Source organism: Sinocyclocheilus grahami, unplaced genomic scaffold (assembly GCF_001515645.1).
Source record: "Sinocyclocheilus grahami isolate Dianchi unplaced genomic scaffold, SAMN03320097.WGS_v1.1 scaffold140.1, whole genome shotgun sequence".
Lineage (NCBI taxonomy): Eukaryota > Metazoa > Chordata > Actinopteri > Cypriniformes > Cyprinidae > Sinocyclocheilus > Sinocyclocheilus grahami.
This window is the reverse complement of record NW_015505319.1, coordinates 1447430-1460533: the sequence shown is the minus strand read 5'-3', so window position 1 is coordinate 1460533 and position 13104 is coordinate 1447430. Positions and strand designations below refer to the sequence as shown.

General features: G+C 35.2%; 1 protein-coding gene across 1 annotated transcript in view; it reads right to left on the bottom strand.

The window, feature by feature from the left end:
• The window catches only part of arih1l (ariadne homolog, ubiquitin-conjugating enzyme E2 binding protein, 1 like), a 16279-nt gene extending 6634 nt beyond the window's left edge, over positions 1-9645 (bottom strand). Inside the window, exons 1-9 of the mRNA XM_016280421.1 lie at positions 9254-9645; positions 6127-6194; positions 5819-5963; positions 5550-5642; positions 3784-3839; positions 3619-3685; positions 2511-2617; positions 2219-2261; positions 1998-2069 (exon numbers count right to left, since the gene is read on the bottom strand). Of these exons, the coding sequence (XP_016135907.1) occupies positions 1998-2069; positions 2219-2261; positions 2511-2617; positions 3619-3685; positions 3784-3839; positions 5550-5642; positions 5819-5963; positions 6127-6194; positions 9254-9544 (942 nt within the window). The 5' untranslated portion in view covers positions 9545-9645. The remainder of the gene's footprint in view (positions 1-1997; positions 2070-2218; positions 2262-2510; positions 2618-3618; positions 3686-3783; positions 3840-5549; positions 5643-5818; positions 5964-6126; positions 6195-9253) is intronic.
• Positions 9646-13104: the final 3459 nt, after the last annotated feature.

Here is a 13104-nt window from a genome sequence, read left to right as displayed (position 1 = left end):
AAAAAAATAGAGACAGGGTTTCTGCAGACTTGAACAAGTTAAATTTAAGACTTTTTAAGACCTTTTAATACCACCTTATATGAAATTTAAGACCTAAACCTGTAATGGAAATACACATTTTATTACATACATATATGTAATATTTAATGTGTATAAATTAAAAAGAAAACAAAATATCAATGCTGTAATAAATGGTATTTATTACTATGATATACAGTGAACTTTTGATGTCAGCACACAATATTCCATACAAAATATCCCCGCAAAATAACTGCATCCCTGAGATTTTTGGTGGAGTAAACAATTTATTCTGAAGCAATATTTTCATCAGTGTTCTATCAGCTTTTACATACTTAAATCCGCATATTTACCTTTACAAAGGCCTATTTTTAACCTTTTTAGATGTATGCATCATCTTACATGTCAAATTATTACAATTTATCAATAAATTCAATATACACTATAGGGCTGCTACCAGTCAAATTAAATAATTTACACTGCAAATAACAAATAATTACAACGGCAATAAATAATGTTATGAGATTAATGTTTTAAATGCATTTATGAATATACAAATAAGAAATGTTGAGGGGAAAAATGCATACTTTTAAACATACTTTAAATGTGAAATTAAAAGTGCCAGTAGGTGGCAGTAAGGCACTGTTAAGTCAGTCATTGCGACTGAACCAAATCATTTAAACGGTTGATTCATTCGGGAACGAAACACCGTCATGTTGCTCAGAGACGCAAAACAGCGCTGTGGCTTTATTTGGAATTATTTTTGTTAGTGCAAAAACAGGCAATATGGTATCTAAAACATAAGTCTCTTAATAAAACTTCTAGTTTATTGAACTGTTGTAAAAAAATCTATATCACATTTGTATATGGTAATTTTTGGAGAAAAAAAGGCACTCTTCTGTGTGAACTTGAGTATAAATATACACATTTTCTGCCCCCATGTCTTGAATTTGTGATCATTCTGAATGTATTTTAATAGACTGAATCATGCAGTGAAAGAGCGCACTAGACTTCACGTAATGTGTGCACTTTGTAGGTGTTTTGAATGTTTGTTTGTTTTTTGCGTCGTGAGAATATTGAGGAAAATAGCTCACTTGTCATGGTGTTATTTAACTATGTTTATGAATAAACACTTTGAATAAACATTTTGAATTTTTACCTCAGTGTGTTTCTTCTGCGTTTATGTGTGCGGTCACGCTCATTTGTTCTGAAGTCTCGAGACAAACAGAGTGAGCCTCAGCGCGAGCTTGTATTCTGTATTCTCTCTGATGACGCAGTAACTTACCGCGGGGAAGAAAACATCTTCGGTCTGTCCAATGATTGAAAAGTCATTAGCTCCGTCAAACTTAAGATATTTTAACGGTAATGAGACCAAAAATAATTAAGATCCGAATCCTTAAATCCGAATTTAAGACATTTTAAGGCCTTATATTAGGAAAACGTTATTTAACACATTTTAAGACTTTAAGGACCCGCGGACACCCTGGAGAGAGCGAGCGAGCGAGCGAGAGAGAGAGCGAGACACATCACAGTGGAGTCAGCTGTCTTAACCGTGGCTTGTGTACTGCAAACACATATTCATCACTGTGTCTGTAATATTTTGGGTTACACACAACTTTACTCTGCATCTGTGGCATGCTGCGGATTACACAAGAAAATAAACTTACCCTTCAGCTCTTTTAAATTTAAGTATTGTATTGACCAAAATTCACTTTGCAAAGTGAAGATTTGAGAAATTTCTATATCTTCACTCTTTCGTCCTGCATCTCTGATTGTTACTACAGTCAAATTCATGTAAATTAATTTGTTAAACAAATGGCCAGACCTGTTTAACAAAGTTCCTTTTCTCTCTGGACACAGTATGGGATTAAAGTAGTACAACTTTATCTTCATCACAATAAAATAAACAAATAAATAATAAAAGTGAAAAGTGAATTATCTTCATAGATATCATCTGAGTGTTTTTGGGTCCTTAGTACCTTGGTATTTGCTGCAATCCAGTTGGATGTTTCACTGTCATCATCACACTTCTTTATCCACTTCCTCAACCACTTGAAGAGCAGAAATATTATTAAAGAAAAGGAAAACCTCTCAGGACAAATCTAATCTAATAATATCACTATCAACAATGAAAATAATAAACTAAAATAAGTGCCTAATGCTAACATGACAACGAGTGCCTAATTAGATGCTAACATACCTTGCATTTTACAGGGTCATGCCAGTTCTCTCCACAATTGAAACTATTTTTTGAGAAAAAAACAAAACAAAAATAAATTAAAGGCCACAAATGAAAATACTGTCATTACTTACTCCCCCTCATGTCATTCCAATGCAATATGCTGTTATTTTTTCTTGCATATTAAAAATAACCGCATACAGCCGACGTTGAGCCAATAATGACAGAACAAACGGCTTATACTAACAATTTATATTATTGCAGCATTAACACCCACTGAAGCTCTGCACTGCATTCTGCATCAGACTCTTACCAGAACTGTCTCCCGCATTTGCAGCGAACTGGTTTGGCATCAGGATACTGAACTTTGATCACATGGTGGCAGTCAGGAGCTGGACACCATCTCAACAGTCTGTTACACTGCAGAAGAGGAAGAGACAGCCAGTGAGAGAGACTACAAAACAGTTCACTGCAGACAGACTGTATTACATACACACCAATATTTACCTAAATGTCATATTCATGCCATTCTAAAGCTTAACCATAAAGAAATCAGATGAAATTTCTAGCTTTAGCTTCATGTCAGAGTTTACAACCAGATCAGTTAGTATATTTTTAAATCTGTTCCGATTTTGAAAGTCGTGTAGTGTATTCCAGCCATTACCCTCAGGTTATCCAAGATGTAGAGGAGTTTGTTTCTTCATCAGAATAGCTTTGGAGAAATTCAGAATGAGAGTCCAAACAGCTGATAAAAACATCACATGCTGCGTGTTTGTAATAAACAAATTAATCATTAAGGCATTTTAACTTTAAACCACCGCTTCTGGCCAAAATACAAGTCCCCAATTCATAATAATGGATTATTAATAGTGCTGGTCAATTTTGGACTGTTCTCGCTTATAAAATGTGCATATTACTCTCCTGATTCAGACAAAACAATTTTTTTTTCACTGGAGAAAGCAATTTTATTGATAAGAGTCATACTGTAGCAGAAAGCAACAGTTTAAAGTAAAAAAAACATCTTGATAAATTTGTTTCTTACAAACACTTTTCACTTCACAATACGTTCATTGATGGATTGGAGTGGTGTGGATTATTGTGATGTTTTTATCAGCTGTTTGGACTCTCATTCTGACGGCACCCATTCACTGCAGAGGATCCATTGGTGAGCAAGTGATGTGATGCTAAATTTCTCCAAATCTGTTCCCATGAAGAAACAAACTCATCTACATCTTGGATGGCTTTCGGGTGAGTTCATTTTCACCAAATTTCCTTTAAATTATTAATAGATTTATTAAAAAAAAAAATTACAGATTCTTTCCAAGTTAAATATATTTGGTACCTTTATCCCAGCTTATTCATGGAGCAAGCCAGTTGCATTTTAGACACAGTTTATGCAACAAAAATGAAGAATGTCTTACCTCTACAAAACTATTTGTGATTAAATGCTGATACTTCAACTTCACTTTAGAATCTGTGATCAGTCGCCTACAAAAGAACCCATGAAATATCTTTAAAAAATTATCTAAAAAAAATACAGAGCAAAAATCTTAAAATAAACAAGTTAAATTACCCAAAGCACTTACATTACAGTGTTATCGTCAACCAAAATATCACAGCTGTGAGCAGGACATGAGATGGTCTGGAAAAACAAAAGCAAAAGTAAACAGAGTTTCAAGTAGCAATTATCAAGGCCAAGCACTACAGGCCAACTGTAGCAATGAGTAATTGAAGTCATTTTAAGATGATTTTAGTCAAAATGACTGAAAAATCATAAATACAACTACTAGTAATATTATTTAATGGCTTATCATTTTTGACCAATAGGTGGCGCTGTCATCAAATCGATATGATGTGTTCTGTGTGAGGCGACAATGGCTCACACAAAGTTTGGTGTCAATACCAGCAGCTATCACTCTGCAGCTCTCATCTGGTTGCCCACTGAAGCTAAGCAGGGTTGAGCCTGGTCAGTACCTGGATGGGAGACCTCCTGGGAAAACTAGGTGGAAAGAGGTGCTAGTGAGGCCAGCAGGGGGTACTCAACCTGTGGTCTGTGTGGGTCCTAGCGCCCCAGTATATTGACGGGGACACTATACTGTTAAAAAGCACCGTCCTTCAGATGAGACATTAAACTGTGGTCCTGACTCTCTGTAGTCATTAAAAATCCCAGGATGTCTTTCGAAAAGAGTAGAGGTGTGACATCGGCATCCTGGCCAAATTTGCCCATTGCCCTCTGACCATCAAGGCCTCCTAATCATCCCCATATAACGATTGGCTTCATCACTGCCGTCGTATCATTCAAGTGGATGCTGCACACTGGTGGTGGATGAGGAGATCCCCCCCCCTCATAATGCAAAGCGCTTAGAGTTCTTAGAAAAGCGCTATATATAAATGTAATGAATTAATATGTCAAAGCTTTGCAGAGATACAGCCTCAGAGTTATTTTGGCATCATGCCTTAAATTTGTTGAGGTGCTATACAAAGATGGTTTTGTCTACTGACACGAGATCCGAAACTTTTTGTCAGCACAGTCTGGAGATGATCAGACTCGAATTTGGTGAAAATCAGACAAAACGGTTTAGGAGGAGTTAGAAAAAGTAGGTTTTTAAAGGGAATCAAAATGGCGGACAGGAAGTTCGGCCAAAAATGGCAAAATTGTTATCTATGTTCTTGGCATGACCTAAGAAATATTTTGAGACCTAATTTAATCAAAAGTTATTAGCATTTCATTATTAATGGTTAATACCTTCATATGAATGGTTTATCACTTTTGACCAATAGGTGGCGCTGTTACCAAATTGATGTGACATGGCCAGCGTGAGGTGACACAATGCATGCTATTCTAGAATGGTTCGACTAATCTACTTGAATTCCATAATTGTTTGCCAGCATGGTCTGAAGATAATCTGAAAACCAGACAAACTGTCTACAGTAGGACAAGTAAAAAAAAAAAAAAAGTATGTTTTTCAAACGTAAAAATCTTGACCCACAGAAATTGTAATTTTGGTGTCCATTTGACTTGGCATGAACCACAAAATCAGAGGGAAAAAGTCTAAAATTCACGGTTCAAAAGTTATTAGCATAAACATGAGTGAAAATTTGAACTATTGGCGGCGCTAGAGGGTTTGAGATAGAGACTCCAAACTTACCATGGCTAATGTTTAGACTGTCATCTATCTGTGTGCCAAATTTCATACCTTTCCCACAAGCGGTTCTATGGGCTGCCATTGAGCGGAATAATAATAAGAAGAACGCCAACGGATACAACAGGTGCTATCGCACCATAATAATCAAAATTAAGTTGAGGATGCGATTGTAACATCAGATAGCAATGAGCTGAACAGGAACCCACCTGTCCCATGCCTTCCTCAATGATTTTGGAGGTTAAGTAGTCGCCCCAGCACTGCATGCAGAACTTGTGTCCACATTCAAGGCCTGTGAAATACTAGGAAAGGAAAACACATTCCTACAGAATAAGTCATCAAGTTGCGCAAACTGAGTCACTTCAATGGACTTCAGTTTTGTTATCACAGTTTTGTTATCGCATTTCTAAGGAACTGATGAAGATTTAGGAGCAGTAGTGAACAAGATGACATTTGGCTTCAACTGGGAGACACTGACCGAGTTTGGAAAGTTGAGATAGCAGATCTGGCAGGGCATATCCTGACTGGAGGAGCGTGTGCTCATTGGTCGCGTTTTGGGCTTTTTACTGGGGTTTATGACGTGGCACTCTGAAAACAACTTGTCCAGATTTCCATCAAAGTACCTGCAACACCATTTAAATGTTGCTCTTTCAAACAGCACACAGACCAATTGTAAATGTTTATTCATACTTCTTATCACAATGTCCTTTAACCGAGCTATGCAAATCTTTTATGGCAATGTTAAAATAAATAAATATAGTAGAATAAATACAGAAAATAACTTGCCTCTCCATGAGCTTCTCTTTGTCCCAGTTGAAGTGACTGAGGAGTATTCTAGTTATCGTAGCTGGGTTCTGAAAAAGACACAACAACCAGTGACCGGTCCAGTTAAACCAAAGTCCCTTGAAGGACTGTGAGTGAAGTGACATGCGGCCAAGTATGGTGACCCATACTAGGAATTAGTGCTCTGCATTTCCCCATCCTAAGTGCGCACACACAGCAGTGAACACACACACACACACACACCATGAACACACACCCGGAGCAGTGGGCAGCCATTTATGCTGTGGCGCCCGGGGAGCAGTTGAGGGTTCGGTGCCTTGCTCAAGGGCACCTCAGTCGTGGTATTGAAGGTGGGAGAGAGCGCTGTACATTCACTCCCCCCACCTACAACCCCTGCCGGTACGAGACTCGAACCCGCAACCTTTGGGTTACGAGTCCAACTCTCTAACCATAAGGCCACGACTGTCCCTTTCAATTAGGGCTGCACACTTAATCGAATTTCTAATCGCAATTACAATTATGGATGCCACAATTACGTAATCGTTCAAAGCGGCAATTAATCGTTCAAAGTCCACTTATGTTATTCTGCACACTTAAGAATTTTTTTTTCTTTCTACATGTTATCTTAAGGGTTTTTCCATTGTTTTAGTATAACATTATAATACCATTCATATTTTTACTTTTTTTATAATTTAAAGAAGAAACCAATCCGATGTATATTTGACATTTGAGACATTTAAAGCCCCGTTCACACCAAAAACGATAACTATAAAGATAACGATATTAGCGTCCACACCAGCGAACGATATCGTCAGATATTCTAAGCGTACATGCATCTGCCGCTTTAAATTCTCGAGCTCGTTATAGCAGGATTGACTCTGATTGGCTGTCAGTGTTTTATCGTTCATCAGCTGGGAAAAAATCATTTTGAAAGTGATTCCAACGATATAGTTTCTCTTTGTCTTCATCGTTATAGCTGTGGTGTGGACTCTGCTATTCTTTAACATTGAGAACGATTTTTAAAACTATATCTTTATAGTTATCGTCCTTGGTGTGAACGGGCCTTAACACTATAGAAAAGCACTAAAGGTTTTTCAGTTAGTGTTTTCAGCTTGTTTATTTTCATATAAAAATACAGCAAGCAGTTGCATCAAACAATGGTATAAACATCATTCAATGTAAATTGTGGTAATCGTAATTAATAAATCGCAATTACAATTTCAAAAGAATAATCGACAATTATGATTTTTGTCATAATCGTGCAGCCCTACTTTCAATGAAAGTCTGTTTACTCTGCAGCCATATTGGCAATGCCTCTGGCAGCTATTTTGGGCATCCAAGTCTTATGTGACTGAATGGGGAAATCCTGAAATCTCAAAAACTGCTTGCCACATTCACATTAAAATACAGACATGAACTATCCCATAAATGCTGTTTCTTATGCACATATAACATTTAAAAAAAATTACATTTCAGGTTGGTTTCTATAGCGATGACTTTACCAATTGGTGATTGGCTTTTATTGGGAAGACAGAAATGATTACGCCATATAGCATATTGCACCTTCTCACATTCATAAGTAATACGAGTGCATCATCTTTGCATATCTGAAGTCTCTGGTTAAATCTTGTTTCAGTTTATTTTGATATGATTAGCATTAATCTGGCAGACTTTTTGGACTTTTATAAAGGTCTTTTCTGTTGTGTTTATAAGGTACTAGGCTAATACAGTGGGTGCTTTTGAGGAAGAAATAATCAAATTTTAAGAGATTTTTAACAACAAATCACTGAAAGATATTAAGAGATATAAAGATTATAAAGAGTTTTGTTAGAGGAGCTTGGTTAGAAGAAACCCAGACTTATCTGCACTTATTACTCTTGATACAAAATTCCCCAGCATTCCTTGTACAGCATTTCACAGACAGTCTAGTTATTACTACACACTGAAAAAATTGGTGTAGTTTTCACTCAGAAATTGCTAGCAATTTTTTTTAAAGACTTAAACCGCATTTTCTTGTCAAATTTACTCCAATAATCTTTGTTTTATTTACAAATTTGAAAAAAACATTAATTTTTATTAATTTTTATTACTGTGGTATAATATATTTCACATAAACCACTAAATAGGCTTTAAAAAAACCCTGCAGCTTTGCACAGATGGTCTTTTCCTGTCTAAATGGGCGGCTTCTTACAAATTAAAAGACTAAGCTATTTGTCTGTCAAGCTAGTTACCATTCAAATGTAATGCTGACACTGAATGTGTGCCCATCCAAAGCACACATTTGAATAATTTCACTAATATACACACTTTATTTTATTAAGACTTTAACAGCTCAACTTATGGCGGATATAAGAAATCAAGGAAGACTGTCTAGTATTATGAAGATTGATTTGGTGACCCACAACGCTAATACTTCGAGGTTTTCCATAAGCTATACAAATCGAGTATCTTAACTTCATGCATGCTTGACATGTTGAATTTTGTGTAACAATATGTTTGCCAACAGCTAATGCAGATTCATGCAGCAGCTTTCTTTTCCCATGCACAAATTAAAGCTCATGGAGTCTTCCCAGATTCCTGATCTAAACAACAGACGCCCACGGTTCAAATACACATTTATCATTTTTCTCCAAAGTTTTCTAATCTTCACTAAAGCTGCGATGGCTAGTTTGCTTGCTAGATTCGCTGAGATGTTGTCGACCCAGAAAAGTACCTTTAGAGGGGTTTGAGCAGGTGTTTGGAGAACCAAACAGGTTTCATGCTTAAAAAACTGTCGAATTTTAAATGCATTAGCTGCAGTGACAGCAACCAAAAACACAAAACACAGTAACACACTGCCATCTGACTCGCTTTATGAACGATACGTTTAGATATCATTCACAAAAGCTGTCAAATAAAGTCCAGTCTCTGTAAACTGGGTCGCGCTTGCGGAACTAGCTATATCTAGCTGACAAAAAAATCACTTAAATAACACCAACATTAAAAAAAAATCCATAAGATTAACAAATAAACTGTTTATTTCGCATCATTCGTCCTGTCCTATCAGTTAGCCGCTAATGCTAAATGCTAAATGCTAACAGCGCCAGTTCTCCATATAACGTAAACAAACTTCCAGAGACGGGTTATCTACCTGTATGACCTCGTTGACCTCCCTGATGCACTCCACCATGTGCTGGAGGATCTGCTCGGTGGTCAGCACCTCGAAGCGGTAGTCCTCATCGTCGTGGCCGGGCCCCAGGCCGCCGGTGTCACCGCAGTCGTCGGGCTCTCCTCCGGCCACGGCGGGGTCCAGCAGCTCCACCTCGCCCAGCTCCTCATCCTCGGCCTCCTCTTCCCCGCTGTCCTCGCTGCACTCCTCCTCCTCTTCCTCCTCCTCCTCTTCATCATCAAACTCATAGTTATAGCCCTCGTCCGAGTCCATGTCTCAGCGCCGTCGGGAGAATGTGATGAAGAGAGTGCCGCTGAGTGCCGCTGACTGAGCGGATCCTTATTACAGACCCGCCGCGTCACTGCTGCGTCACTCTCTACGGTGACCCAGCACCGACAAAACCTCACATCTGCAAAAGCCTTCAGTGTTCATTAACAACACGAAGAGTGACATTTTGTTCAATTTTATGGAGAAATTCTTTGAAAAATAATGTCCCGCTATGCTTTGCAACTCATTTGTTTTCTAAACGTGTCTCTAGGGAAAAGAAAGAAATATCTGTTTTATTTATCATTTTTATAAAAAAAATTTTTTCCTGTAAGTTGTATGATTGTATTAATGCGAGTAGGTTGTGTTGTATCTATATGTTAAAATCTTTTGTTAATCTGTTTGAAGCAACAAAAAAACAAAAAGACAACATCCTCACATTTCTCTCCAAATAAATGTATAATTTGGAATAACGGGTATATAATGTTTAAACATAAAACTTCGTTTTTTTCAAAAATGGGTAGACAATGGTATTATATTTGTTAAACAGTTATTTAATGAAAATGGGCACCTTTATATCTACAGAGAATTTCTTCAAAGGTATAATATTCCAATAATCCCTAAAGAATATTGTTTAGTGTTTGATGCTATACCATCCGGATGTCTGTTTAAAGGAAATGTGAATAAGCAGACTGTGAGTCTCAGACCTGATGTTGCAATTAACAGAGTTACTATTAATGATAGAAAATGGAATAATTACTTTATCAGGAAGTTACTAACAGAATACAGCCCAATATCTTCTAAAACATACTGGCATTCTAAATTTGAGTGCATTGACTGGAAATATGCATGGTTGCTGCCTAAAAAATATTGCATAACAAATAAGGCGAGAGAAGTATATTTTAAAATACTCCATCTGGTGTACCCTGTTAAAACTCTTTTTCTTAGGTTTCGTACTGATGTAGATGTTATATGTGATTTCTGTGGGACTGAGAAAGAAAATGTTGTGCACTTATTTTGTAACTGCATTTATAGCTAAATGTTTTGGATAGATTTGGAATGTTTCCTTTGTAAATGCTTAGGCGTGAAAGTGTACTTTTCTGAAAAAATATGTATTTTTTTATTTTAATAGACAAAGATTACCACCAAATGTGGCCTTTATTGTTAATCTTTGTTTGATTATGGGCAAATACCATAAACATAAACAGAAATGGGCTAAAGGAAAACCCAACTTTTTGTTATTTCAGATAGACATGAAAAATTATATTGAGTTACTACTTGGGTTGAAAAACAGTAAAGCATTATTTATATAATACTGTATATTTTCTATTTCTTTTTTGTAGTTTATATTTGTTCAGTACCTTTATATTATATGTTGGAAATCAATAAAAAAATAAAATAAAAAGTTAAATATAGAGGATATTATTCTGTAATAAACGCCATTCCCACAGGTTTATTGAAGTTAATGAGAAGCCATATGTTGTCCCTTAACATTTGTAGAACTGAACCTGTTCTTAATTTAAATGGGGTGGACATTAACAGTAAAAATGCACAAATAAATTGATTAGAAATCTATTTTATGAAAAGAGATCTATTAAGCCTAGGGACATTTTTTTGTTTTCCAAAGATTATTTGAAAAAAAAAGCTTGGCTTCTTCCGTTTCGGTTTTGTATATCTAACAAACTTCGGGAAATACATCTGAAAGTACTTCATAATATTTATGTTAGTTACTATACTTGATCAAAATGTATGTATATTGATGAAAAATCTTGTTCAGCTCAGCCAGAAAGAATTCTCCATCTTTTTTTTTTTTTTTTAATTTTACCTCCATTCCAAAAAAACTCTGGGACGATTTATCTATATATACTCAACAGAAATCTGGTTATAATTGTGAATTAACATCCACAGATGTTATCTTATATTTTGAATCAAAAAATGCATCTGTCAATTTTATGATGAATCTAATGATTTTATTTGGTAAATTTCATATTCATAAAAGTAAAAGAAATAGTTCTAAACCCTGTTTGAAGGTTTTTCTTTATGATTTATTTTCATTTGTATTCTGAGTCTCTCCAATGTATTGATAACAAAAAATATAGAGATACAATTTTTCCAAAAAAACTCTGGGACGATTTATCTATATATACTCAACAGAAATCTGGTTATAATTGTGAATTAACATCCACAGATGTTATCTTATATTTTGAATCAAAAAATGCATCTGTCAATTTTATGATGAATCTAATGATTTTATTTGGTAAATTTCATATTCATAAAAGTAAAAGAAATAGTTCTAAACCCTGTTTGAAGGTTTTTCTTTATGATTTATTTTCATTTGTATTCTGAGTCTCTCCAATGTATTGATAACAAAAAATATAGAGATACAATTTTATTCGCTAAAGAGTTGAAGTTACTTGAAAATTGAACGGGTATATGCTGTCTTTTTTTTCTTTAAGTATTATTATTGATTTTTTTAATTGATTTTTTTTCTATGTAATGTAAACCCATTCCTTTAATTGTGTTATCTTTTTGGATGTCTTGTTAAAAGTTGTAAATGTTGCATGTTATGTCTTTAATGTCTAATAAAAAAATTAAAAAATTAAAAACATCCTCACATACTGATATTTTATCTACCCCGGTAACTGATCACAAAGCAATATGAATCCATATTGATTTACTGCCAATCTCGTCTTCTAAAATGTATAATTCCTATTGGAAACGTAATAGTTCTGTACTTAAGCATGAAACCGTTACTCTTAAGGTAAAGGAATTAATTCATTTATTTTGGACTAAAGCCAAAGCAGAACGGGTTTATGGCAAACATTGGGAGTTGCTTAAATTTGAATTAGGCAAGTTTTTCAGAAGTTATTGTAGTAAAATCGCATATGACCCCTTTAAGGATTGTTTGGTTTGGAATTTTCACTTTTGAGAAGCAATATGGAAATGTTTACTTTCTCGGCATCTTAATTATTTTGCTTGCAAAATATTCTATCCACAAATGGAAGGTTATGAAAGTTACCCCCAGCTTCTCTTACTTTCAAGAAAATATTAAAATTTATATTAAATCTTCATCTACCTCCTGTAACAAAAAGGCAACTAAAACTTTGAAAGTATGCTCACTTTTTGGTGTTTTTGTATAATTTTTTATCTGATAATTATTTTATGTTTTGAGGGAAGAGTATGTTTTTTGTTGCGGGATCTGTTTATTTTATTTATCTTATTTTTTCTCATTTACTTACTCATTTTTCTACTCTTTCTCTTTTGATTAGTAATTGCTGTATATTGTTTGGTAATCCTTGAACCCCTGGCTCTTTTCCTTGGCATATGTTCTGTCACACACACACAAACACACACACACACACACACACACACAAAAAGCATTTAGTCTACATACATGTAAATATGGGGGATTTTTTATTATTATTTTACAATTCCTAAAAACACTATTAGGTTTGAACTTTTTTTTTTATTTCATGATTTTTCATCATGGTGTAGAAAGGGTCCAGATCACGAGGAATATTTATTGTCTTTGAAATCAGCTTTTTGTCTATATAGTTATAATAAATTGA